This window comes from Coregonus lavaretus (assembly GCF_964263955.1).
Source record: "Coregonus lavaretus genome assembly, chromosome: 27".
Classification (NCBI taxonomy): domain Eukaryota; kingdom Metazoa; phylum Chordata; class Actinopteri; order Salmoniformes; family Salmonidae; genus Coregonus; species Coregonus lavaretus.
Genome location: NC_140014.1, coordinates 10,272,153 through 10,296,120, shown reverse-complemented (window position 1 = coordinate 10,296,120; position 23,968 = coordinate 10,272,153). Strand labels below are relative to the sequence as shown.

The 23,968-nt window shown below is 40.7% G+C and overlaps 3 protein-coding genes across 3 annotated transcripts; all 3 read left to right on the top strand.

Moving 5' to 3' along the window:
• Window positions 1-3,622: 3,622 nt before the first annotated feature.
• Window positions 3,623-4,687, top strand: LOC311102600 (5-hydroxytryptamine receptor 1E-like; the record flags this gene model as incomplete). Its single annotated transcript, XM_084143972.1, has 1 exon — window positions 3,623-4,687. The coding sequence occupies one exon, from the start codon at window positions 3,623-3,625 to the stop codon at window positions 4,685-4,687; it is 1,065 nt and encodes a 354-aa protein (XP_084000098.1).
• Window positions 4,688-7,141: 2,454 nt separating this feature from the next.
• cga (glycoprotein hormones, alpha polypeptide) lies at window positions 7,142-7,946 on the top strand (the record flags this gene model as incomplete). Its single annotated transcript, XM_084143817.1, has 3 exons — window positions 7,142-7,235; window positions 7,490-7,677; window positions 7,872-7,946. 3 exons carry the CDS (start codon window positions 7,142-7,144, stop codon window positions 7,944-7,946), a joined length of 357 nt encoding a protein of 118 aa, XP_083999943.1.
• Window positions 7,947-9,251: 1,305 nt separating this feature from the next.
• On the top strand, window positions 9,252-23,663 carry LOC311102599 (zinc finger protein 292-like; the record flags this gene model as incomplete). The annotated part of the gene is made up of 10 exons (XM_084143971.1): window positions 9,252-9,408; window positions 17,592-17,746; window positions 20,591-20,669; window positions 20,923-21,058; window positions 21,189-21,391; window positions 21,603-21,739; window positions 21,874-22,015; window positions 22,114-23,032; window positions 23,129-23,611; window positions 23,653-23,663. Exons 1-10 carry the CDS (start codon window positions 9,259-9,261, stop codon window positions 23,661-23,663), a joined length of 2,415 nt encoding a protein of 804 aa, XP_084000097.1. The 5' UTR covers window positions 9,252-9,258.
• Between the last annotated feature and the right edge of the window lie 305 nt (window positions 23,664-23,968).

The window sequence follows — 23,968 nt, the reverse complement described above, 5'->3', positions numbered from 1 at the left end:
TGGGCCAATTGTGCGCTGCCTCATGGGTCTCCAGGTCACGGATTGAACCCAGGTCTGTAGTGACACCTCAAGGACTGCGATGCAGTGGCTTAGACCTCTGCACCACTCAGGAAGCTGGGAAGTAATGTTATACAATTTGTGACTGTTGCTATAAATTGATCTAATCACTTTCTTTAAAAGAGAATATGTATCATTCAATTGAGGGGTGTATAAATTGTCATAATAAAACATATGATTAGCGGAATAACATTTGGGAAATCAGGGCTAGACTTTATTTTCCTTATCCATTATTATTATTATAATTAAATAGCCTACCTCATGAGTCTTATTAAACTGAGTAGAATTGCAGGAAAAGCTTCAAAACAAAAAACAATTCTAGGTCCCTCAAATACAACAAATTCAAGCTGGTTGTATTTAATATAGGCTCAATAAACAATCAGAAATGTGAATTTCTCAAATGTAAAAAAAAAAAAAAAAAAAAAAAAAAGGAACATGTTTGGGAACCCCTGCTCTGACTCAAACACTGACAACAGCCTATATCCAATGGGTGATCATTGATGCTCATCTGCATGAACCTATGGGGAGTTGATGTTCATTAATAGTAATGTCATGCATATGCATGTTTTGCGCAAAGGAACACAAAAGCTACTACTGTATTATGCATATACTTTTATGGCATGGCGGGAAAGTTCCGTCCGTCCCCAATGCACAAGCGTGACTATGTTGCTAACATCTCACGCAATGGAGTAGCCTAACGTCAGCTTTTGTACTCCAGGAGCCCTACCTTCACTCTGTTCGAAAATATTGCTCCCTCATTGGCGCGCGCGCGGCAGTTGGATAGTGCCAAACTCCCGCGCTTGCGATTTCGTGAGTTCCTCTGAAGTGATGGAGGTCTGTCTGACAGGTCTTTACTCGTGAGATGAGGAATATCTCGAGGTGCGATTGATACTGCCGACTTCAGACATATTTGAGAGTTCCATCACCAACACAACATTTATTTGGATACTTTCAAAGGATGGAAATACATTTGTTGTGATGGATAAACGAAGATTGGACCATTCAGAAGGTAGGCTATGTTCTCACATTTGTAGCATGACTTATGTTGCCCAATTTGATAGCATACCATATAAGATAACGTTGTTTTATTTTTTATCTATTTTTTTTACATTGTTTCATTTTATCATACTGAGACTAGGCCGCTATCATATTATAACATCTAATATTTATATGTAGCCTATTTTATTATGTTGTTACAGTATGTTGGTTAGGGATCAGCTCCCATTTTAATGCTTTTGTTTTGCTCCTTCATCTTCTTTGAATGCATTACGGCATTGCCAGAAGCAAAAATGATAAGTTATAACCTCTACAATATAGGTTATTGAGTTTAATTAGAGATATCAGAACCAACTCAAACAGCACCATGCCAAGCTTTCACCGTGGCACAGGTGCTGCAATGTCTAGAATAGAAGGCATGCGTGTCCTAACAACTGTATGTTCAATGTGTGCAAATGAAAAATAATTGAGGAAAAGTCAGATAACACCCAGCACAAATATTTCATATTTATCAATGGAAGTGACTGAGTGAACTGCATGTGTATGTATGAGCAGTAGACAAAGTGATGAAGGGTGATGACCTTGAATGACCAGTCTCTTTAGCATGAGTCATGCCAGTCACTTGTGGACACAATGCTCTTCAGAGTATGGGACACAGGATGACCATTGTTGTTATGCCACAGAGCGGCTTGGATTGACTTCCAAAATGAAACTATTTTGATGTATAACGCAGCTCAGCTGCTGCCTTGACAAAATAGTTGAAATGCTATAGTGTAAGCCACAGTATGTGATGGCAGGTATTTCTACTCAACAAAGTGGTTAAACTTGAAGAGCTACTAGCTGAAATTACGTAGTTATGACACCATTCAATTATTTGAAGAACAATGATTGCACAGGGCATATATCAATTCTTAATTTGAAAGGGAAAGTGGCATATGCACAAGAAACCATTTGAATATTGTTCATATTAGGCTTCCCTTGCTCAATGGATACACACATCAGGCTAGACATGTTTGTCAATTCTCTTTTCATAATTGTTGTTTTTGTATCAACAGTTGAAACCTTTGGAAGTGTCACTCTGACTGAAATGTGTCATTTTTAACATGGTCTTTAAAACCAATATGCCCCGTATGTAAAACAGCATCTACTCCTGCTCCTTAGTAGGCAATAATAACGTTGTGTGTGCTCCCCATGCTCCTAAATTGAGTTTAGGGCAAAATGATTACATTTAGGGATTTATGCTGAGTATTGACATTAATGTCATGGGGCTGCAATGAGTTAGGATTCTGAACATAACTGCCTCCAATATGACTGAATATTTGGCTCACTGATTTACTTGGCTCACAGATTCCCTGATCAGTTCTGCCACCGTGTGGAGAAAAGTTGTCTGAGTGATCTACTCATCGAGAAGAAGTGACATTTTGAATACAAATAACTAAAACATGTATCTTATTCAATGTACTGTGTCATACAGTGGAAGTCGGAAGTTTACATACACTTAGGTTGGAGTCATTAAAACTCGTTTTTCAACCACTCCACAAATTTCTTGTTAACAAACTATAGTTTTGGCAAGTCGTTTAGGACATATACTTTGTGCATGACACAAGTAATTTTTCCAACAATTGTTTACAGACAGATTATTTCACTTATAATTCACTGTATCACAATTCCAGTGGGTCAGAAGTTTACATACACTAAGTTGACTGTGCCTTTAAACAGCTTGGAAAATTCCAGAAAATGATGTCATGGCTTTAGAAGCTTCTGATAGGCTAATTGACATCATTTGAGTCAATTGGAGCTGTACCTGTGGATGTATTTCAAGGCCTACCTTCACACTCAGTTCCTCTTTGCTTGACATCATGGGAAAATCAAAAGAAATCAGCCAAGTCCTCAGATTTTTTTTTTTTTTGTGGGCAGAACTGAAAAAGCGTGTGCGAGCAAGGAGGCCTACAAACCTGACTCAGTTACACCAGCTCTGTCAGGATGAATGGGCCAAAATGTACCCAACTTATTGTGGGAAGCTTGTGGAAGGCTACCCGACACATTTGACCCAAGTTAAACAATTTAAAGGCAATGCTACCAAATACTTATTGAGTGTATGTAAACTTCTGACCCACTGGGAATGTGATGAAAGAAATAAAAGCTGAAATAAATCATTCTCTCTACTATTATTCTGACATTTCACATTCTTAAAATAAAGTGGTGATCCTAACTGACCTAAGACAGGGAATTTTTACTAGAATTAAATGTCAGGAATTGTGAAAAACTGAGTTTAAATGTATTTGGCTAAGGTGTATGTAAACTTCCGACTTCAACTGTACATAACTTACTCAAATCAATGTTTTGTCACACAAAAATAATAATAAATAATACCCTATTTTTTTTATTTTATTTTTACAGTGGCTTCAAATAACGGAACGCATGGAAGTAAGAAAGAGAAAATAATCTGCATTGGACTAGGTACACAGCCAAATGTAACCTAATGAGAGAAAGAGGAATATATGGTGGATAGTTGTGGAGCTTAAAAGTTTAAACAAACTGCATGTCAGAACCAGGAGGCTGCTTCTAAATGAAACCAGAGAATGATATGGTGCTTGTTGTGATCCTCCTCAGCATTGTGACCCTGATCACTGCCTTATTGAACGTTTCAGTCATACTTGCTATCATGTACACCAAAAAACTCCACCTGCCCGCCAACTACCTGATCTGCTCTTTGGCTGTCACTGACTTCCTAGTGGCCATCCTGGTGATGCCCCTAAGCGTCCTCTACATCGCCACAAAGAGGTGGATGTTGGGATGTGTAGTCTGTGAGGCGTGGCTGAGCGTGGACATGATCTGCTGCACCTGCTCCATCCTGCATCTGTGTGCCATTGCCCTCGACCGCCACTGGGCCATCACCAACGCCCTGGAGTACGCCTGCAAGAGATCCCCGCGCCGCGCCGCCATCATGGTCACCATCGTGTGGACCATCTCCATCCTGATCTCAGTGCCACCTCTGTTCTGGAGGCACAGCGGGGATGACAACTTCGGCAACTACACCAAGTGTATCATCGAGCATGACCACATCGGCTACACCATCTACTCCACCTTCGGGGCCTTCTACATCCCCATGGCCCTCATCCTCATCCTCTACTACAGGATATTCATCACTGCCCGGACCTTGTACCACAAACAGAGCTCCTCTGGGAGCCTGTGTAAGAGGAGAGCTAGCAGCCACAACTGCCTCAGTAGCTGCCGCATCACACCAATGTCTCTCTGTGCGACTGAGCTATCTACCTCAGATCCCGCGCTAAACACAGAGCTGAATAGAGTCAACGGTCCCACCTGCCTAAGTCAGGTGGCATGGGACCGGGGGACTTGTGATGAGAGGACCCAGATCTGTGCCTCCAGAGAGAGGAAGGCTGCCCGCACACTGGGCCTCATCCTGGGGGCTTTTATCCTATGCTGGCTGCCTTTCTTTGTTAAAGAGTTGCTGGTGGGCCTCCGGGTGTTTCATGCCTCAGCACAGGTGTCAGACTTCCTCACGTGGCTGGGATACGTTAACTCACTCATCAACCCCCTGCTCTACACCAGCTTCAATGAGGACTTCAAAAAGGCTTTTAAGAAACTGCTCCGATGTAACAAGTGCAAATAGGACTGCTTTCGTGGCTATGTCTGGGCTGATTGTTGATTGGCTGTAAACAATGTATTAAAGAAGCCATATATCCAAAAAAAATTATACATGAAGAATACATTTTGCTTTTGGAATAAAAGAGGGTTTCATTTGAACTGAGAAAATTGTAGTGTTGTCACGACTTCCTCCGAAGCTGCCTCCTCTCCTCGTTCGTCGTCACCGGCCTTCTAGCCACTGCCGCTCCTCGTCTCATCATTCCATTTGTTTTGTCTTGTCTATTACACACACCTGGTTCATATCCCCTCATTAGTACATGTATAAGTGTTCCCTCTGCCCCCTTGTCCTTGTGGGTGATTGTTTAATGTGAGGAGAGAGTAGCTCGGTTGAGCTACGTGTACTTTGTATTGCAGGGGTATATTTTCCCTGTGTGCCTGTTTTGTTCCAGTGCGCCTGTTTTGCGCACTGGACTGTTTGACGCTATCCAGCGTAACTCTGTACTACGGAATAAACTCTGTATTCTGTGATTTACCCTCCTGCGCCTGACTTCTTCAAATCACCTCTCACAATGTGCCTTTTATCCAGAACAGTAAATAACAGATAATATAGGCTACAGCATGTTACAATTACAAAAGCACTGTACTGTACTGTTCTGTGTTATGCATTTAGTTGTCAATATAAGTAATAAATCACCAATAGCAATTAGTCTTAGTGATTTACAGCAGCCTATACAATTAACATTATGAATCCAGGAATACAATTACTGTAAGAGTGGAGATAAAATAGTTATGATTCATGACATGGTTGCGCCATAAGCTAAAAAGAGCCTTTAAATCTCAGAGATTTCATGTGCCATCCTCAATGCTTATTGAGTTACATCTGCCAGGGCCTAGTCTCCAACGCAACCAAGGCCGGGAGATTTAAAAACACACCGGTAAACAGAAAGATGAAGCGATAGTACTGCATCTTAATGGGGCAAACTGCAGTTTAAACAATAAAAAGCGGCCACCCCACCACTGTTTTGGTAAACAGCTGAAGGATGGGGCTGGAGAAATGTAACCACTCAAATTCATAGACAGAGCAATGGATGCAAGGACTGACCGTCCATGATATCAACATTCTAGTTGTATCTATGTTTTGAGGCTATAAAGTGTTAGTTTACAATTACATTGTTTACAAACAATGGAGTAAAACAAGCTTATATTTTGGGTTCTGATGGGGTACAACAGTTGAAATATTACGTTTAGATGTTATGTGATACTAGGAATGTCGTCATGTCAGATGATCAAACTTTATGTAGCTGAAGATATCAATCCCAACTCCTTTACCTAAATAGTTCATCATTGTCTTACCCTTTTCCCTTCTTTTGCAACGCAGCATGTGGCTTCAGAGGTGATGTTCTTTGGGACCACCATGGTTTTCTTGGACCTTAGTGGGGTTGGATAAGCTCTGGAGAAGCAGCAGCCTGTACACTGGTAGACAGGGGCGCACGGGTTTGGGGGGGAGTCAATATTAGGAAGGTGTTCTTAATGTTTTGTACACTCAGTGTTTATCATTAATATAAAAGTCAAAACATTTATGTAGCAATCACAGATTGCCCCTTTAATATTCATCCTTGACATTTCCAACATTCAGAGGTGGATGGATACACATTCATTAGCATCTAATTTAATTGAGGATACACTGAATCATTAATGTTATTATATGAATATAAACATATAACATTGAACGTCTCTGATGTAAATATATATTTGTCTCTCTGGGATGATAACATTATTTCACATACAATATTCATTGCTTGCACTCATGTTAGCACTGTCCTAGAGGATTACAAAGCACGGCCAGGGACTAGTCCTCATGGTTTATATCACTTTTGTGTGTACATATTTATTTATTTTTGGGGGGTTATAATCCCGAATGGAAAGATGAATCAGATATTAAAAGTATTAAAAATGACTTTAGATGTAATGATTTACAAAGCAAAAGACCATGAACATAAGTTCAACTAATGAACCAATGACCCTGCCTCGCCCTCTGAGACATAACAGCAGTTACCTAGTAACAACATCCCATCTGTTTAAGGGATTAGAAGCTCCCATCCATAGTCAGGATGGAAGGATGGAAGTGTGTTTTGACTTGCGACCGCGTGTGCCATACCTTTTTTCATTTCAAGGATTATGAGGCAGGTAGCTAAGTGGTCAATGCCTCGCAGAGATCACTGATAAGGTTGGAGGGGTTTACCTAATGCCCGTTGAGCACATGGGTAGAGGGACAGCGGTATAAAAGTTCATGGTGGGAGCAGTAGGCTCTTCACTGAACACTGAACAGGCTTCTACCAAGAGACACATACAACAGGTAATGCTTTTTCCACTCAGTATATTGGGTTTCCATTGTATTGTTTCACTGCTGTTTTTGTGTTTATGTGTTTTCAACTATGGTTTCTAAATTTTTCTTGTCAGGTTATTGCCACCCACCACTATGATGTGCTTGTTGAAATTAACTGGAGTATCCCTCATCCTGTCCATTCTTCTGTACATCGCAGACTCTTATCCAAACAGTGACATGACAAACAGTAAGTTTTACATTACTTTGAATGTACTGTTTTTGTTAATGGTATACATGTTCTGGAAACAAAATGACCAGTGAGTTGTTCTTGGAGTAGGTTGTCATTAGAGAGAATATAAATTGGTACATGACCTCCTTACTCCCAAAGTGTGTGCTTACAAGGAAGAGAGACAACACATTGGTGTTGCATGGTGCATCAAGTTTACAGATCAGACTGTTCAATAGATTTTCTATTAATGTATTGTTTTATTATCTTTACAGTGGGCTGTGAGGAATGCAAACTGAAGGAGAACAAAGTCTTCTCAAACCCGGGTGCCCCTGTCTACCAGTGTACAGGCTGCTGCTTCTCCAGAGCTTATCCAACCCCACTAAGGTCCAAGAAAACCATGGTGGTCCCAAAGAACATCACCTCTGAAGCCACATGCTGCGTTGCAAAAGAAGGGAAAAGGGTAAGACAATGATGAACTATTTAGGTAAAGGAGTTGGGATTGATATCTTCAGCTACATAAAGTTTGATCATCTGACATGACGACATTCCTAGTATCACATAACATCTAAACGTAATATTAAAGAACAACTTGAATTTACCGAATGTGTTTTTTAAAACCATCTCACTTTCTCTTGATTCTCTCTCTCCTCTCAGGTGGTGGTCGACAACATCAAGCTGACGAACCACACAGAGTGTCACTGCAGCACTTGTTATCACCATAAGTCATAAACTCTCTGTGAGGGCTGGAAATCTCCTTGTCGCAGAAGTAAAAGCTTGGCAACAGATACTATATATTTTGCACAACTTATTCCTGAAGTTCCTTGTGTTTTAAAAGCCCAGTGCAGTCAAACATGTGATTTTTCTGTGTTTTATATATATTTTCACACTATAAGGTTGAAAAATACTTTGAAACTGTGAAAATGATGATAATGCCCTTTTAGTGTAAGTGCTGTTTGAAAAGACCGCCTGAAATATCAGCTTCTTTTGGTGGGATGGATTTTGGCCTGCCTGGTAATGTCACCAGGCGGTAAATTAGTTAATAGACAAATAAGAGAGTTTCAAACCTCACTGCCAATAACAGCTAGTTTTCATTTTTCCCTTACACTCAGACCACTCCCAGGCAGTCCTAGCAAATTCTTGCTTGAGAAATTGCTCTTTGCTAAGAAGCTATTTTTGTTTCTTTTTGACCATTTGAATTGAAAAAAATCACAGTAAGGTACTTAATTGTTACCCAGAAATGATTTGATATTGAGATAAAAACAGTTGCATTGGACCATCAAGAGAAATCACATATGAGGAAATCATTGCGATCCACCAAAGGTGATGGTCTGCTGAGAATATTTGTAGTGCTCTAATGGTTGCAATTATATAAAGTTGTATTCCTGTACTGTGTTGATCAAATGTAGACTTTACTGTATGAATTGAATAATTATTAAATTGTCCTTAACATGCATATTATTTTGACACATTATCTCTCTGCTTCTTTGAGAAACTGATGCCTTGAGTAAAACCAATGGTTTATGGTTTTACGAGAACAAAAAAATATGGTTCCTCTCCGAAACCACACCACACTCAATAGCATATAGATCAACAAAACATGTGTATAATCACACAGCCTCAGGTAGGCCTAGTATGGCCTATGTTTATATGTCCTCAAGTAGCCTAACAAGCTGTAGGTTAAGCATCATATTTACTCAAATACTTCAGAACTCTGTAGTATTAGATTGCATGAGGGGAACATTATTTGATTACAACAACAGGCCTAGGCTGATGTTCTTTTTATGGGCAATATGCAGTGTGTAGGCTAGGTTATAGCTGGGACGCCTATTAACATAATTATCAACATCTTATAGGAATCTTTCATTAAATAAGTGATTTATTATGTTTTTTTGTTTAGCTCATTTTTATATAAGGTCATGCATGCTTGTGCTGGGGACACCAATGTAGCACTTCTATCGTTGTCTCTCCCCTCCCCCTGTCCGTGCGTGTGCAAGTCTGGCAGCGTAACATCTGTGCGTACGCGGTCGTGATTGTTGTGAAGATGGCGGAGGGAGAGACAGAGAAGGAATATGAAATAAGGAAAGCTATCGAGGGGCTCCGAGAACGGTTCCAGGAATTGACCACAACGCTAAAAGAAAGCTCGGAATCACCGTCTGATACCTCTTTGCGTTTCTGCCAGGAATTCTGCCAGGTCAGCATTTTTGTCCAACTACCCATCCTAGTGGTTTGCAGCCTTCCATCCAGCTTCCAGGCTGATGATGCGCGTGTACGTTAGGTACAACAATGTAGCTAGCTAGCGCTAGCCACATCAGAACATAAAAAAACACAATTACTCCCTGTTTTAACGTCCAATGATAGTAGTTAGTTGACTATATACATCATAAGTGTTTTCCGATATTTAGTTCAATCTCTTACTTTGGAATTATACCATAGCATCACTAATTTTCCCAAGCTAGTTAGCGAGTAGCTAGTTGAATGTTGGCTAGCCAGCTAGTTAAGGCTCCTTAATGCTGGGAAGAGGTAGTTCGCTTTTTGTGCAGACTTGTATTCAAATGCACTAGTGTTTTAGGTTTTGCACTAGACGAAACAAATTTCATCCATGTAAATGTGCATATTTAACTTGAAATTATGGCAGCAGAACGTTTTTCCATTCGTCCATTGTGTTAGTGGATCAATATTGAGTGTGCCTGCAAAAGTATTCTATAGGGCCTGGTAAACCTAATAGTATTCATTTTCATGCACAGCATAGGTTAACTACGTTTGCATAGTTTTAATTGTTAGAAAAACAATATTAACTAATCAGCCTGTTTTGTGGGTAGGTTTATTCGGTTTTGTGCTTCATATATAGTCTTTGGTTTTTTGTGTAGTGTGGCAAACCTGGTGGGCCTTGTTTGAAGCCCAATCTGTGCAAAGTGATGAATTCATTGATCACATTAGTGATTTATGTATGAAGCCCAATCTCATATCAGGCTACATTTGGAGATAAAACGACAATAGTGTTTAAACATCTGACACTGCCTGAGTAATAACAATACACACAAGATCGGCTAGATGGTTACAAGGTTATGTTAACTTACTAAGAAATAGGGTTTTCTCTGCAACCTCTACTCAATTTTGTTGTGTGTTATTATCATGTGCTAAGAATTGTTTTAAAAAATCTTTATTTTTACATGTTGGAGATGCAATGAAATACCATGATATGTTAGGCTACATTTAGCAATAGCCTGAGTTGTAGCCTACTTAGGACTGGCCTTTGAAGACCCATACTCATTGAGCAGAGATTAGGCTTTTCCTTGACTGGGGGAAGGGATGACAGGCAGGGAAAATATTGTCAGTGCTTGTAGTATTCAAGCTCGTCTCACTCAACTTTGAATGTTAGGCCTGCGTCCTGCATGGGTAGCCTACAAACTACTCAGTGTGGTTTAGCCTATTGTAGACTACTGCATTAATTCCATTTGGCCCTCACTATAGGCTCAATTCAGCAGCCGGGTTTATAGAAGTCAAAGCAGCCTCCTGTATAACGCTACAGTGCCTTCAGAAAGTATTCAGACCCCATTACTTTTTCCACATTTTGTTGTTACAGCCTGAATACAAAATGTATTACATTTAGATGTTTTGGTCACTGACACTCAATATCCCATAATGCCTAAGTGGAATTATGTTTTTAGATTTCTTTTACAAATTAATGAAAACTGAAAAGTGGAAATGTCTTGTCAATAAGTATTCAACCCCTTTTATGGCAAGCTTAAGTTCAGGAGTACAAATTTGATTAACAAATCTCACAAGTTGCATGGACTCACTCTGTGCAGTAGTAGTATTTAACATGATTTTTGAATGACTACTTCATCCCTTTGAGCATGGTGAAATTATTCATTACACATTGGATGGTGTATTAATACCACAAACAACATGCTGATTTAGGTCTACACCATCACTGGTATTATCAGGCTGTATAGTTAATTACATTTTCTCTGACTCAGTACATTTATTAGCTAGCCAGCTAACTAGCGATTAGAAGCTAACAAGATTTAGGCCGAGCTTGCAAAGAAAATACAAACTATCTATTTGCAGATGTAAGAAACACAAACGAAGTGTAATTATAGAATGCTAGTGGATTTAACATTGTTGCATGTGCTGCATTGACCATGCAGACTGGACGCAAGTGTCATGTGGTCGAGGAACAACAAATGCGCTCCTTGAGTGACAGGTGTTACGAACCGGCTCGTAGCCCAAAACAGAGGGAGACAACGCGGAGATAAATAAATTAAACATATTTATTAAATAAAGTAAACTATATCCAAGTAACAATGGTGTGTGTAGTCAGAAGAATTTGGCAGACAGTTGGAGGGTCGTCACACATCAATACCGGCATATCGTAAAATACGGTATACCGCCCAGCCCTACTCAGGGATGTGAGATATTTCTGTATTTCATTCTCAATAAATTTGCAATCATTTCAAAAAACATGTTTTCACTTCGCCATTATGGGGTATATTTTGTGTAGATGGGTGAGCTTTAAAAATAAATAAAAAAAAATCCATTTTGAGTTCAGGCTGTAACTCAACAAATGTGGAATAAGTCTAAGGGTTAAGTCTTTTTTTTTATTAGACCACAGAGATGAAGAGGTGAATGTTTGCAGTCCAACAGTGATAGATATAAATATTCCTACAGGAGACTGCAATAGGATTTATACAGTGCATTTGGAAAGTATTCAGACCCCTTGACTTTTTCCACATTTTGTTGTTACAGCCTTATTCTAAATTGGATTAAATTCTTTGTTTTTTTCCCTCATCAATCTACTCACAATACCCCATAATGACAAAGCAAAAACTGTTTTTTATAAATTTTTGCAAATGTGTATAAAAACAAAAAAGAACTGAAATATGACATTTACATAAGTATTCAGACCCTTTACTCAGTACTTTGTTGAAGCACCTTTGGCAGCAATTACAGCCTTGAGTCTTCTTGGTATGATGCTACAAGCTTGGAACACCTGTATTTGGAGAGTTTCTCCCATTCTTCTCTGCAGATCCTCTTAAGCTCTGTCAGGTTGGATGGGAAGCGTCGCTGCACAGCTATTTTCAGGTCTCTCCAAAGATGTTCGATCGGGTTCTGGCTGGGCCACTCCAGGACATTCAGAGACTTGTCCTGAAGCCACTCCTGCGTTGTCTTGGCTGTGTGCTTAGGATCATTGTCCTGTTGGAAGGTGAACCTTCGCCCCAGTCTGAGGTCCTGAGCGCTCTGGAGCAGGTTTTCATCAAGGATCTCTCTGTACTTTGCTCCGTTCATCTTTCCCTTGATCCTGACTAGTCTCCCAGTCCCTGCCGCTGAAAAACATCCCCACAGCATGATGCTGCCACCACCATGCTTCACCATAGGGATGGTGCCAGGTTTCCTCCAGAAGTGACGTTTGGCATTCAGGCCAAAGAGTTCAATCTTGGTTTCATGGTTTCACCAGAGAATCTTGTTTCTCATGGTCAGACTCCTTTAGGTGCCTTTTGGCAAATTCCAAGCGGGCTGTGATGTGCCTTTTTACTGAGGAGTGCCTTCTGTCTGGTCACTCTACCGTAAAGGCCTGATTGGTGGAGTGCTGCAGAGATGGTTGTCCTTCTGGAAGGTTCTCCCATCTCCACAGAGGAACTCTGGACTGCTGTCAGAGTGACCATCGGGTTCTTGCTCTACGGACAATTCCTTCGACCTCATGGCTTGGTTTTTGCTCTGACATGCACTGTCAACTGTGGGACCTTTATATAGACAGGTGTGTGCCTTTCCAAATCAAGTCCAATCAATTGAATTTACCACAGGTGGACACCGATCAAGTTTTAGAAACATCTCAAAGATGATCAATGGAAACAAGATGCACCTGAGCCTCAATATCGAGTCTCATAGAAAAGGGTCTGAATACTTACGGTACCAGTCAAAAGTTTGGACACACCTACTCATTCAAGTGTTTTTTCTTTATTTTTACTATTTTATACATTGTAGAATAATAGTGAAGACATCAAAACTATGAAAAAAAAAACATTGTAAAGTGGTTATCCCACTGGCTATAAGGTGAATGCACCTATTTGTAAGTCGCTCTGGATAAATCCAGGCTCTGTCGCAGCCGGCCGCGACCGGGAGACTCATGGGCGGCGCACAATTGGTCCAGGGTAGGGGAGGGAATGGCCGGCAGGGATGTAGCTCAGTTGATAGAGCATGGCGTTTGCAACGCCAGGGTTGTGGGTTTGATTCCCACGGGGGGCCAGTATAAAATTTAAAAAAATGTATTCACTAACTGTAAGTCGCTCTGGATAAGAGCGTCTGCTAAATGACAAAAAATGTAAATGTAAAATGATAAGAGCGTCTGCTAAATGACGTAAATGTACATGTAAATGAAATAACACATGGAATCATGTAGTAACCAAAAAAGTGCTAAACAAATCAAAATATGTTTGAGATTCTTCAAATAGCCACCCTTTGCCTTGATGACAGCTTTGCACACTTGGCATTCTCTCTACAAGCTTCACCTGGAATACTTTTCCAACAGTCTTGAAGGAGTTCCCACATATGCTGAGCACTTGTTGGCTGCTTTTCCTTCACTCTGTGCTCCGACTTATCCCAAACCATCTCAATTGGGTTGAGGTTGGGGGGTTGTGGAGGCCAGGTCATCTGATGCAGCACTCCATCACTCTCCTTCTTGGTAAAATAGGCCTTACACAGCCTGGAGGTGTGTTGGGTCATTGTACTGTTGAGAAACAAATTATAGTCCCACTAAGCCCAAACCAGATGGGATGGCGTATCGCTGCAGAATGCTGTGGTAGCCATGCTGGTTAAGTGTGCCTTGAATTCTAAATAAATCACAGTGTCACCAGCAAAGCATCCCCACACCATAACACCACCTCCTCCATGCTTTACGGTGGGAAATACACATGCGGAGATCATCCGTTCACCCACACCGCGTCTCACAAAGCCACGGCGGTTGGAACCAAAAATCTTCAAATTGGACTCTAGACCAAAGGACACATTTCTAATGTGCATTGCTCGTGTTTCTTTGCCAAATCAAGTCTCTTCTTCTTATTGGTGTCCTTTAGTGGTTTCTTTGCAGCAATTCGACCATGAAGGCCTGATTCACACAATCCCATCTGAACAGTTGATGTTGAGATGTGTCTGTTACTTGAACTCTGTGAAGCATTTATTTGGGATGCAATTTCTGAGGCTGGTAACTCTAATGAACTTATCCTCTGCAGCAGAGGTAACTCTGGTTCTTCCATTCCTGTGGCGGTCCTCATGATAGCCAGTTTCATCATAGCGCTTGATGATTTTTGCGACTGCACTTGAAGAAACGTTCAAAGTTCTTGAAATGTTCCATATTGACTGACCTTTGTCTGAAAGTGTTGATGGACTGTCGTTTCTCTTTGCTTAATTGAGCTGTTCTTGCCATAATATGGACTTGGTCTTTTACCAAATAGGGCTATCTTCTGTATACCCCCCTACCTTGTCACAACACAACTGATTGGCTCAAATAAATTCCACAAATTCCCTTTTAAGAAGGCACAGCTGTTAATTGAAATGCATTCCAGGTGACTACCTCATGAAGCTGGTTGAGAGAATGCCAAGAGTGTGCAAAGCTGTCATCAAGGCTACTTTGAAGAAACTCTAATATAAAATATATTTTGTTTGGTTACTACATGATTCCATATGTGTTATTTAATAGTTTGGATGTCTTCACTATTATTCTACAATGTAATTTAAAAAATAAATAATATAACAACTTTGAATGTGTATGTTTGTCAACTTTTGACTGGTAGTGTATGTAAATAAGATTTCGGTTTCTAAAAACGTGTTTTTGCTTTTTGGGGAATTGTGTGTAGATTGATGAGGGGAAAAAATAAATTTCATCAATTTTAGAATAAAGCTGTACGTAACAAAATGTGGAAAAAGTTAAGGGGTCTGAATACTTTCCGAATGGCTGTTGAATGGAGTGTCCCAGGACTGAGTCTCAATAGGCTAGGTTTTGGCTTGACACATTTCAAGACATAAAGGAAAATGAACTAGCCGATAACATCCAAGGGGTGCTGCTAGACAGGCCATTGCCTAATATATCTGGCTGTGATACCTTTTTGGTTGGTTACATAGTCTGAAACGTTGCACTGCAAACATATGTTTTTTTACGTTTCCTCTCAGAACCTCTACAAGCCAGAATGTTGAATAAAATTACATTTGAATTTACTCTACCAGTTATCGGTTCGGTTGGTCCTTTTGTTTCTCGAAATCTGAGAAGAAATATCCACAGGAAAGTATTATTAAAGCTGCAATATGTAACTTTTTGGCCGACCCGACCAAATTCACATAGAAATGTGAGTTATCTAGATCTGTCATTCGCATTGAAAGCAAATCTAAGAAGCAGTAGATCTGTTCTATGGCGCTATTTCTATGCTTCCCGTTATAACGTTGTTCATTTTTGCGTCTTTTACTTTCAGTTTTGTACACCAGCTTCAAGCAGCTGAAAATACAATATTTTTGGTTATATAAAATATATTTCACAGCGGTTTAGATGGTAATGATTCTCTACACTATACTTGCTTGTTTTGTCACATACTGAAATTAGCAACCAGCTGCATAGTGCTGCTTTAAACCGACTTCAAAACAAGGGTCTCTGTGGCTCTCACAATTTGTTTGTTCATCGCCTGAGGCAAGCGCACAAGACGTAAGTACATGTACGCGATGCACGCATGCTAACCGATGTCTTGCAGGTGTTTACATGGTTTTGAGCATGTGCCAAGTAATAGAAATTGCAACAGCAGTAACAGCGTTTGAAAAGGCGGTTTAATACTTTCCTGTGGATTTATTTTTCTAAAATTGAGAGAGAAAAGGATAATCCGCACAGGTATCTGGTAGAGTAAATTCAAATGTAATTTTATTCAACATTCTTGCAAGTAGATGTTGTGAGTTTTAACTTTCCAATTTTGTGCAGTGCATTGTTTGACTGTGTAACCAAAGGTATCACAAACCATGTTTCCAGCCACAGTTTTATGCGCGTAAAGTCATACCGTATTTATAAAAATCACAACAACTGTGATTGAAACAAAGTTTCGGTTACATTTTATAAATGCTGACAGATAATTAGTATGTGGGGGGATCTTTTTGTCAGTTAAATTAATTATGAGAAATGGCGGTGGAAACGCCTTTTTAATGCGCAAATATTGATATAATAACCATCCTATCGAAGTTAACTTGGAGTCACGCGATGACTCGGGAAACCATGCACTTTATTAGGCTACAGATAAAATAAGTTATGAACTTCACAGGGTGGTGAAAGTGCACTGTGATTAGTTTGATGCTCCTTTCCAATAAATATTAAGGTGACATGATGATCGATTTTTGGCTCCGTTTTACAAATAGAAATATTCTCACTGTTATCCATAATAATCTCAAGCCTACCCGCACAGCCTACCCGCTGGATCTGCGAGCTGTTGGCTAGAGCACACGTGCCAAGATCAGAGTGGGCACATTTGCACTAGGTCATCATGCACTGACGTTTATCCACAACAAGTCCGTTTGGTGAAAACACCACTGGTGGGAAAATGTGTATATTTTCTTTATGCAGATTTTAGGATATTCGCATGAACATCTAATTGGATGGAAACCTAGTTACGATCTGATTATATTAGGTATGACAGGGCCATAGGCTAGCGCAGGGATGCGCAGGGATGGGGAACTCTAGTCCTCGGGGGCCTGATTGGTGACACTTTTGCCTCATCACCTGCTAACACACCTGACTCCAATAATCAACTAACCATGGTCTTCAGTTTAGAATTTAATTTGTTTAATCAGGTGTGTTCGCTGTAGGGCTGGGGGGGAAAGTGTGACACCAATCAGGCCCCTGAGGGCAGGAATTGCTTATCCCTGGGCTAGAGTATGGATTATTATTTCTAGGGCTGGGACGATACTAGAATCGCAGTATGTTTTCCATGGCAAAAATGTAAACACTAAGCAGGCCAAACCCTTTGGTCCTTTAAAAACCTGCTGTATGTGCTATTGCTTAAAAAAATTAATAAAATGTGACTCTGGATGAGGGCTGTTAGAGCTGTTTTCCTAAAGAAGTTAAATCCTTGTTTCGTTGCTATCGATACTGGTATCGTCCCGGTTCTAATTATTTCACAATTGTTTTGGTAGTTGTGGTTTTCTCAATTTGCTATTTTAATGGAATGTAGCCTAATTTACCTGGAAGGACTAATAATTAATGAAATTAGGCCATTTGTCATTTTGTATGATAATTGTCAAGTAGTTGGAAAGTTGAAGAAATACTAATTTAATAGCAAGCACTAATCAGCTTGCTACACTTCATTCCAGACTCTGAGAGCATGCCATGATTTTGTCATTTGTTTCCAGATCCTTGTGGAACATGCAGGCCGATGGAAGACTGAGGAGGAGCCACTGCCTTTACTGGAGGCGTACATAGTGGCTATACTCAGTTATGCCAAGGCCACCTCCTGTCTCTCCTCCGAATGTGAAAATGTGCCACTCGTACTTGAAAACCTAGCACTGTGAGTACTCAGAGAAAATGTCAATATCTGATTTAAATGCATGGTTGCTTCATGGAGCCAGCTGTGCAGTATTTCAGATGGTGCTAGGCCTATGCTGTTGAATGACCGTGAGCATTCCACTTTGACTAGTGCTACTGACCAATAAAACTGTATCCTGCCTAGGGCTGTTATGTTGACCGTATTACTGCCACACCAGCGGTCATGAGTCATGATGGCAGTCAAATTCAAGGTGACCGTTTAGTCACAGTAATTAGGCTTCTCCAAGCTCTGATGCTCTGATGGTCATTAGGAGCCTACCAAACTTGCTAACTGCCTGGTACTCAGCACTCTGTTGTCCCCCTAATCACTCTGACAAAAATCTAATCAAACACTTCATGAGCTCATGTTCTGCAACATTTCTATAGGTTATGCAATTACGTAAGAAAACAGAGTGATGACCTCTATTAAAAAGAGGAGGATTCCATCTGCTTTCTATAGACTAGGCCTACTATTTATTTCTCAACTTTCCTAATATTAAGCACTTTGCTACACTTTACAACAGGAGAATAGTCTACCTGGCTGGCAAAAATGAAAATGAACCACGGGAAAAGCATCCTCCATTCGGTATTTAAGTGCATAGATGACTTGTATTTTTTCCCGCTGTCCCTGTTTCGAGACAGGTGCATGATAATAGTCCATTCTAAATCAAACAAATTTCACACACATATTATTTAGTATATGTAAAGACAATATTAAATCAATAATAGTGTGATGGGTGACAATATTAGCCTATCACTTGTGAATGATATATTATTACTTGTGAATGATGCCCAGCTTAAGGCAAGAAACAGCGCATTTTCAAATCATAGTCGCACACCTCATGTAGCCTACGGGTGTAGAGCCTAACTGGCATACATGCACAGCGCATGAGTATCAAGTTTGGGGAAGATAATTTCCCCCTTAAAAATGCACCTTTATGGGCCTCCCGAGTGGCGCAGCGGTCTAAGGCACTGCATCACAGTGCGAGAGGCGTCACTACAGACCCGGGTTTGATCCCAGGCTGTGTCGCAGCCGGAAGCGACCAGGAGACCTATGAGGCGGCGCACATTTGGCCCAGCGTCATAAGGGGAGGGTTTGGCCGGCTGGGATGTCCATGTCCCATCGCGCTCTAGCGACTCCTTGTGGCAGGCACATGCACGCTGAATTCGGTCGCCAGTTGTACGGTGTTTCCTCCGACACATTGGTGCGGCTGGCTTCCGGGTTAAGCGAGCAGTTCGTCAAGAAGCAGTGCGGCTTGGCAGGGTTGTGTTTCGGAGGACGCATGGCTCTCTACCTTGGCCTTTCCCGAGTCCGTATGGGAGTTGCAGCGATGGGACAAGACTGTAACTACCAATTGGATATCACGAAATTGGGGCATTGCTGCGCTTATAATGTGAAGAAATAGCCTAATAGTTTATCAATATTTTAAGCTAAACGTTCTCATCTATTGTGTCAGGCTCATTGCTTAAAATAGTTTTTTTATGCTAGTGGTTGTATTAATTTGGCATCTATCGCACCCCACAACTGTCCGAGACTATGTTTGGAATATTTATTTCTCGCACAGAATAGGTCAACTTTGGTACTATGGGGGATAGTAGATTGACATAGGCTAGTGCCTTTGCTGTTTGTTAGGCCTACTCCTCTTGTTGGCTGACGAAAAGTAAATGTGGACAGCTGACGAAAAGTAAATGTGGACAAATGTGGACATATCTTCAATATGCTCCTCGGAATTGGATAAGGACACGCGCAGTTGCTTCCCCGATGTGTCCGTCTTCACTTGTAGCCTGTGAGAAAGACCCGATCACGTGACGGAGAGCCATGTGAGTGAGAGGTGCCGAGTGCTTCGGCACACAGCTGGGAGAAGGGAATTATAATTATTATATTCAGCCCAAGGGCACAACGGCCACTGGCTGCAAAAGGCATGGATTTCTTTAGGGGGCATTACGGCCACGCAAAGGGGATGCAGCCGGGAAATGTAAGTGCTTGTCAAATTGTGAATGAGAGACTGATGACGTGTGTACAGCCTGCGCAAAAATTAAAAAAGCAGAGCTCATGCAACTTTTTTCAAATCATCATTAGTCGCATCATGCAGCCTTAGCATGTATAAAAAATCAAAACATATAGCCCAACATTTGTATTACAACTAAAGTTATATAAATAATTCTAAATTAAGCATATAGGAGTACCTGTTTCTTTGTTAAACGCTCAATATCCTTTCTATTTTATTCAGCTTTGTTCAGTTGTATTCTTCATACTATAAAATAATGCTACGGAATTCTAAGCAAATGTTATCTGCTAAATGAACTAGTGTAGCCTACAGCCATATGGCATAGCCAGATCAGGACCTAACGTAAGGACAACTCAGAGTATGCTATTCTATTATTCTGAAATAGACTACATTTCCTTCATATTATGTTTCTTTAGACCTGTCTAAAATAAATAATGGATTTATTGTGATGGTGTAGGTTATATTAAATGGATTTATTAGACTTTTTGTAAATGTAGATGTTCCAAAGGTCCGCATCAATGGCTTGTAGGCTATGCGTGGAAGCCAGGAGATGCTAAATGTGTTTATGTTAATTTACGGTCAATTACCGTGAGACCGGCAGTTATTTGCTTGACAATCACCGGCTGACAATTTCATGACTGCTACAGCCCTAATCCTGCCTCACTCATTTCACAAGCTAAATAAATGAGGCTTCTCTTATAAGATCTGCGGCAGAAGGGGGTAGTGCTTCTTTCATTTTAGTCATCTGCACACACAACTTTAGCATCATTTAGCATGAACCTAAACAAACTAATTGAATGACCCTGTTTTACTTGCAGGAGCTGTCTGGAGCTCCTGCTCTCACTGCCTGAGCATGTCCCTGGTGCCTTATGGGGGGAGTTTCAGTCCTCTGTCAAGGTTAGTCTCCAATGCTCAGTAAACCTACATTTATTTTATTTTATTTCTACTGCCAATTCTCTCTAGAAAAAGAATGACATGGTGACCCAATGAAAGTACAATGAAAACATGAAGTCGCTTCTTTGAAGCTGAATTGGAACATGCATGCACATATCACAAACCCTATTTGACATAATTAGAGAATCTTATGTTTTGAAAAGTTTTGGTTTGTATAGCTGAAAAGTTTTGTGAAGTTATTTCCTCTCCTTTACAGTCGGCACACAGCCTTTTGCTAGAAAATGGGAACACACAGCTTCACATGCTATCAGCTATGGCACAGGAGCCTGGTGTGTGGACCAACACCACTCTGTGCAGCATTCTGTCTAATGAGATACCGGAAATTGACAGAGGTTAGTTTTAGCCTACCTGTGTTTTTTTCCTAATAGCAAAAACGTTCTACATGTGAGATGACTGATTAAATGTTGTGGTGACTGCTCAGTAATGCTATCTGTAACAGTGTTCTCTTTCTCTACTCCCCAGTTAATGAGTTCCTGCAGATGGAAGGTCCTACACTCCTTAATATGCGAATAAAGCACCTTATCAAACAGAATCGAGCAGAGAAAGCAGCTGTCTTAGCGAAGATGTGCTCTGAGTATCCAGAGTACGAAGGAAAAGGGAACTTCAAGCAGACATACCTTGTTTGCCTGTGTATGACAAAAACACAAGAACAACTCATGCAAGAGGTGAGTGAATAGCATTTACATAAAGTCGTTTACCAGACAAGTGCGTTCAAAAAAAGGGGCTGACCAACGGCTTGTCTTTTAAGCACTGATGGAGATTTGCTGAGCAAATGAAAAACTCCTGTTTGATAATGAAAATGACCCTAATGGAAAACGATAAACTGTGGGTGGCAATGAATTACCATCATTATGACATATGTTTTCTCTGGGCCAGATCACTCAGGTAGACTGTAAGGAGGCATTGGAGATGATTTGTAACCTGGAGTCGGATGGGGATGAAAAAGGAGCCGTTTGTTTGTGCTCTGCATTCCTCAAGCGGCAGCTTCTCCAGGGAGATGTGTATTGTGCCTGGTGAGTATTGCCCTCTTTTCATTTTCCACTCGCTCTCACAGTTTAGTGCAGATATTGTATGTTGACAACAAACTATCTCTTGTAAAGCCCTTCATGTGAGGCAGACCAATAATGATATACTTTTCTTCTTACAGGGAGCTCACACTATTCTGGAGTAAGCTTTTAATCCGGTCCGAGTCTTCAGCAGATTCATTTCTTGATCAATGCAAAAAGTTGGTCCTGCTTTCAAGGAACGTCTGTCATATCCTCTTCCTCATCAAGGTTATACAATCCGAGGTGAATTTTTTTGTGTAAAATTGTGTATGTTTCTGCCTGGATATAGCCTGTAGCGATTTATATTCTCATGACTGACTTTGGATTTATTATTATCTCAGGTTGGAGAAGTGGGACTGCCTGTGTGCATTGAAATGTGCATTCGAGCTCTACAAATGGCATCCAGTGACAACACGGACAGCAGGACCACCATCTGCAAAACTATTTCCTGCCTTTTGCCCACTGATTTCGAGGTGAAACAGGCATGCCAACTAACAGAGTTCCTCATTCAGCCTACTGTGGACTCATATTATGCTGTTGAATCACTCTATAATGAACCTGATGAAAAGCGTGAGGATGAGAATCTTCCAGTACCCAACTCACTACGCTGTGAGTTACTGTTGGCCTTGAAGACACAGTGGCCTTTTGATCCAGAATTCTGGGACTGGAGAACTTTGAAGCGCAATTGTTTGGCATTGATGGGTGAGGAGGCATCCATTGTGTCATCTATCGACACTCTCAATGACACTGAGGGACTTGAAGACGATGCAGCAGAAAAAGGTCCAGAGTTCAAAGACCTTGAGGACTTTATTTTGAACACAACAAATGAATTGAATGAAATTGCAGATGAAAAAGAGAAAAATAGGGAAGCTAAGAAATTAAGGGAGAAAGGGTTTGTATCGGCAAGATTTAGGAATTGGCGAGCATATATGCAGTATTGTGTTCTATGTGATAAAGAGTTCCTTGGCCACAGGATAGTCCGTCATGCACAGAAGCATTTTAAAGATGGGGTCTACACCTGTCCAATTTGTGCTGACAGCTTTAACACGAAGGAGATCCTTGAGCCACATGTAGCGTCACATGTAAAGGAATCTTGCAAAGAGCGACTTGCTGCTATGAAAGCAACTAGGAAATTGCCCAAGCCAATGCAATCCACCAGCACTCATTGGAATAATTTGAAAGATAGAGCTGTGGTTAAGCTTGAGGCAGAGACCAATGTCAGTCCAAATGAGGCACATTTTCTGGATGGAAATCACAACAGTGCTGAAACTGTCCAAGTCAGTCCTAAAAAGCCAATACAAAATCAAGTAACTCCTCCAAAGCCTGTACCAACTAGATATGAAGTGGAATTTACAGAGGATTGTGTCTGCCCTGTTACATACTGTCAGAAGGTATTCAAGTTTTTTCGGAGTCTTGTAACACATGTAAAAGCCCACAAAAATGACGAGGAAGCAACACGGTTTTTGGAGATACAACGACAGAAGGTTGTTTGTCAGTATTGTCGTCGGCAGTTTGTTAATGCCAGACATCTCAATGATCATTTGCAAATGCACTGTGGTGCTAAGCCATACTATTGCATACAGCTGAATTGCACAGCCAGCTTTCACTGCAATTCGGAACTTCTCATGCACAAAAGACAACACACTGACTTTAAGGCACGGTGTATGTTCCCTAATTGTGGAAGGATTTTCAATGAGGCCTACCTGTTGTATGATCATGAGGCACAACATTACCTTACATTCACTTGCAAAATAGCTAATTGTGGGAAGATTTTCTATTCACAGTCCCAACTAAATTTGCATCAGCAGAACCATGATAAAAATGAAGTGCCCATCACAAGTGAGAACCATCCTGTACCTAAAATGGAACCTTCCACCCAGTGCTCCGCTAGGCAAGAGGAAACCTGCTCTGCCTCTGTCAGTCTAGATCAGAAGACTGCACAGGATTATGTGAAGGAAGGAGTGGTTAAATCGGGTTCATCAACATCAACAGTTCCTGAGAACCCAAATGGCCCAGTGAAAATAAAACATTCAGTCGAGAGCATGTTGAATTCTGTTATCAATCCTAAAAAGGAGTTACAGAAGTGTTATGTTCCACTCATCAAAACTAAACTCGGATTGGAGAATGCAAAACTATCTCCTGCTGTCCCACACCCATGCCAAGATATGATTGGCAATTGTGAGGATCCCCAAAATC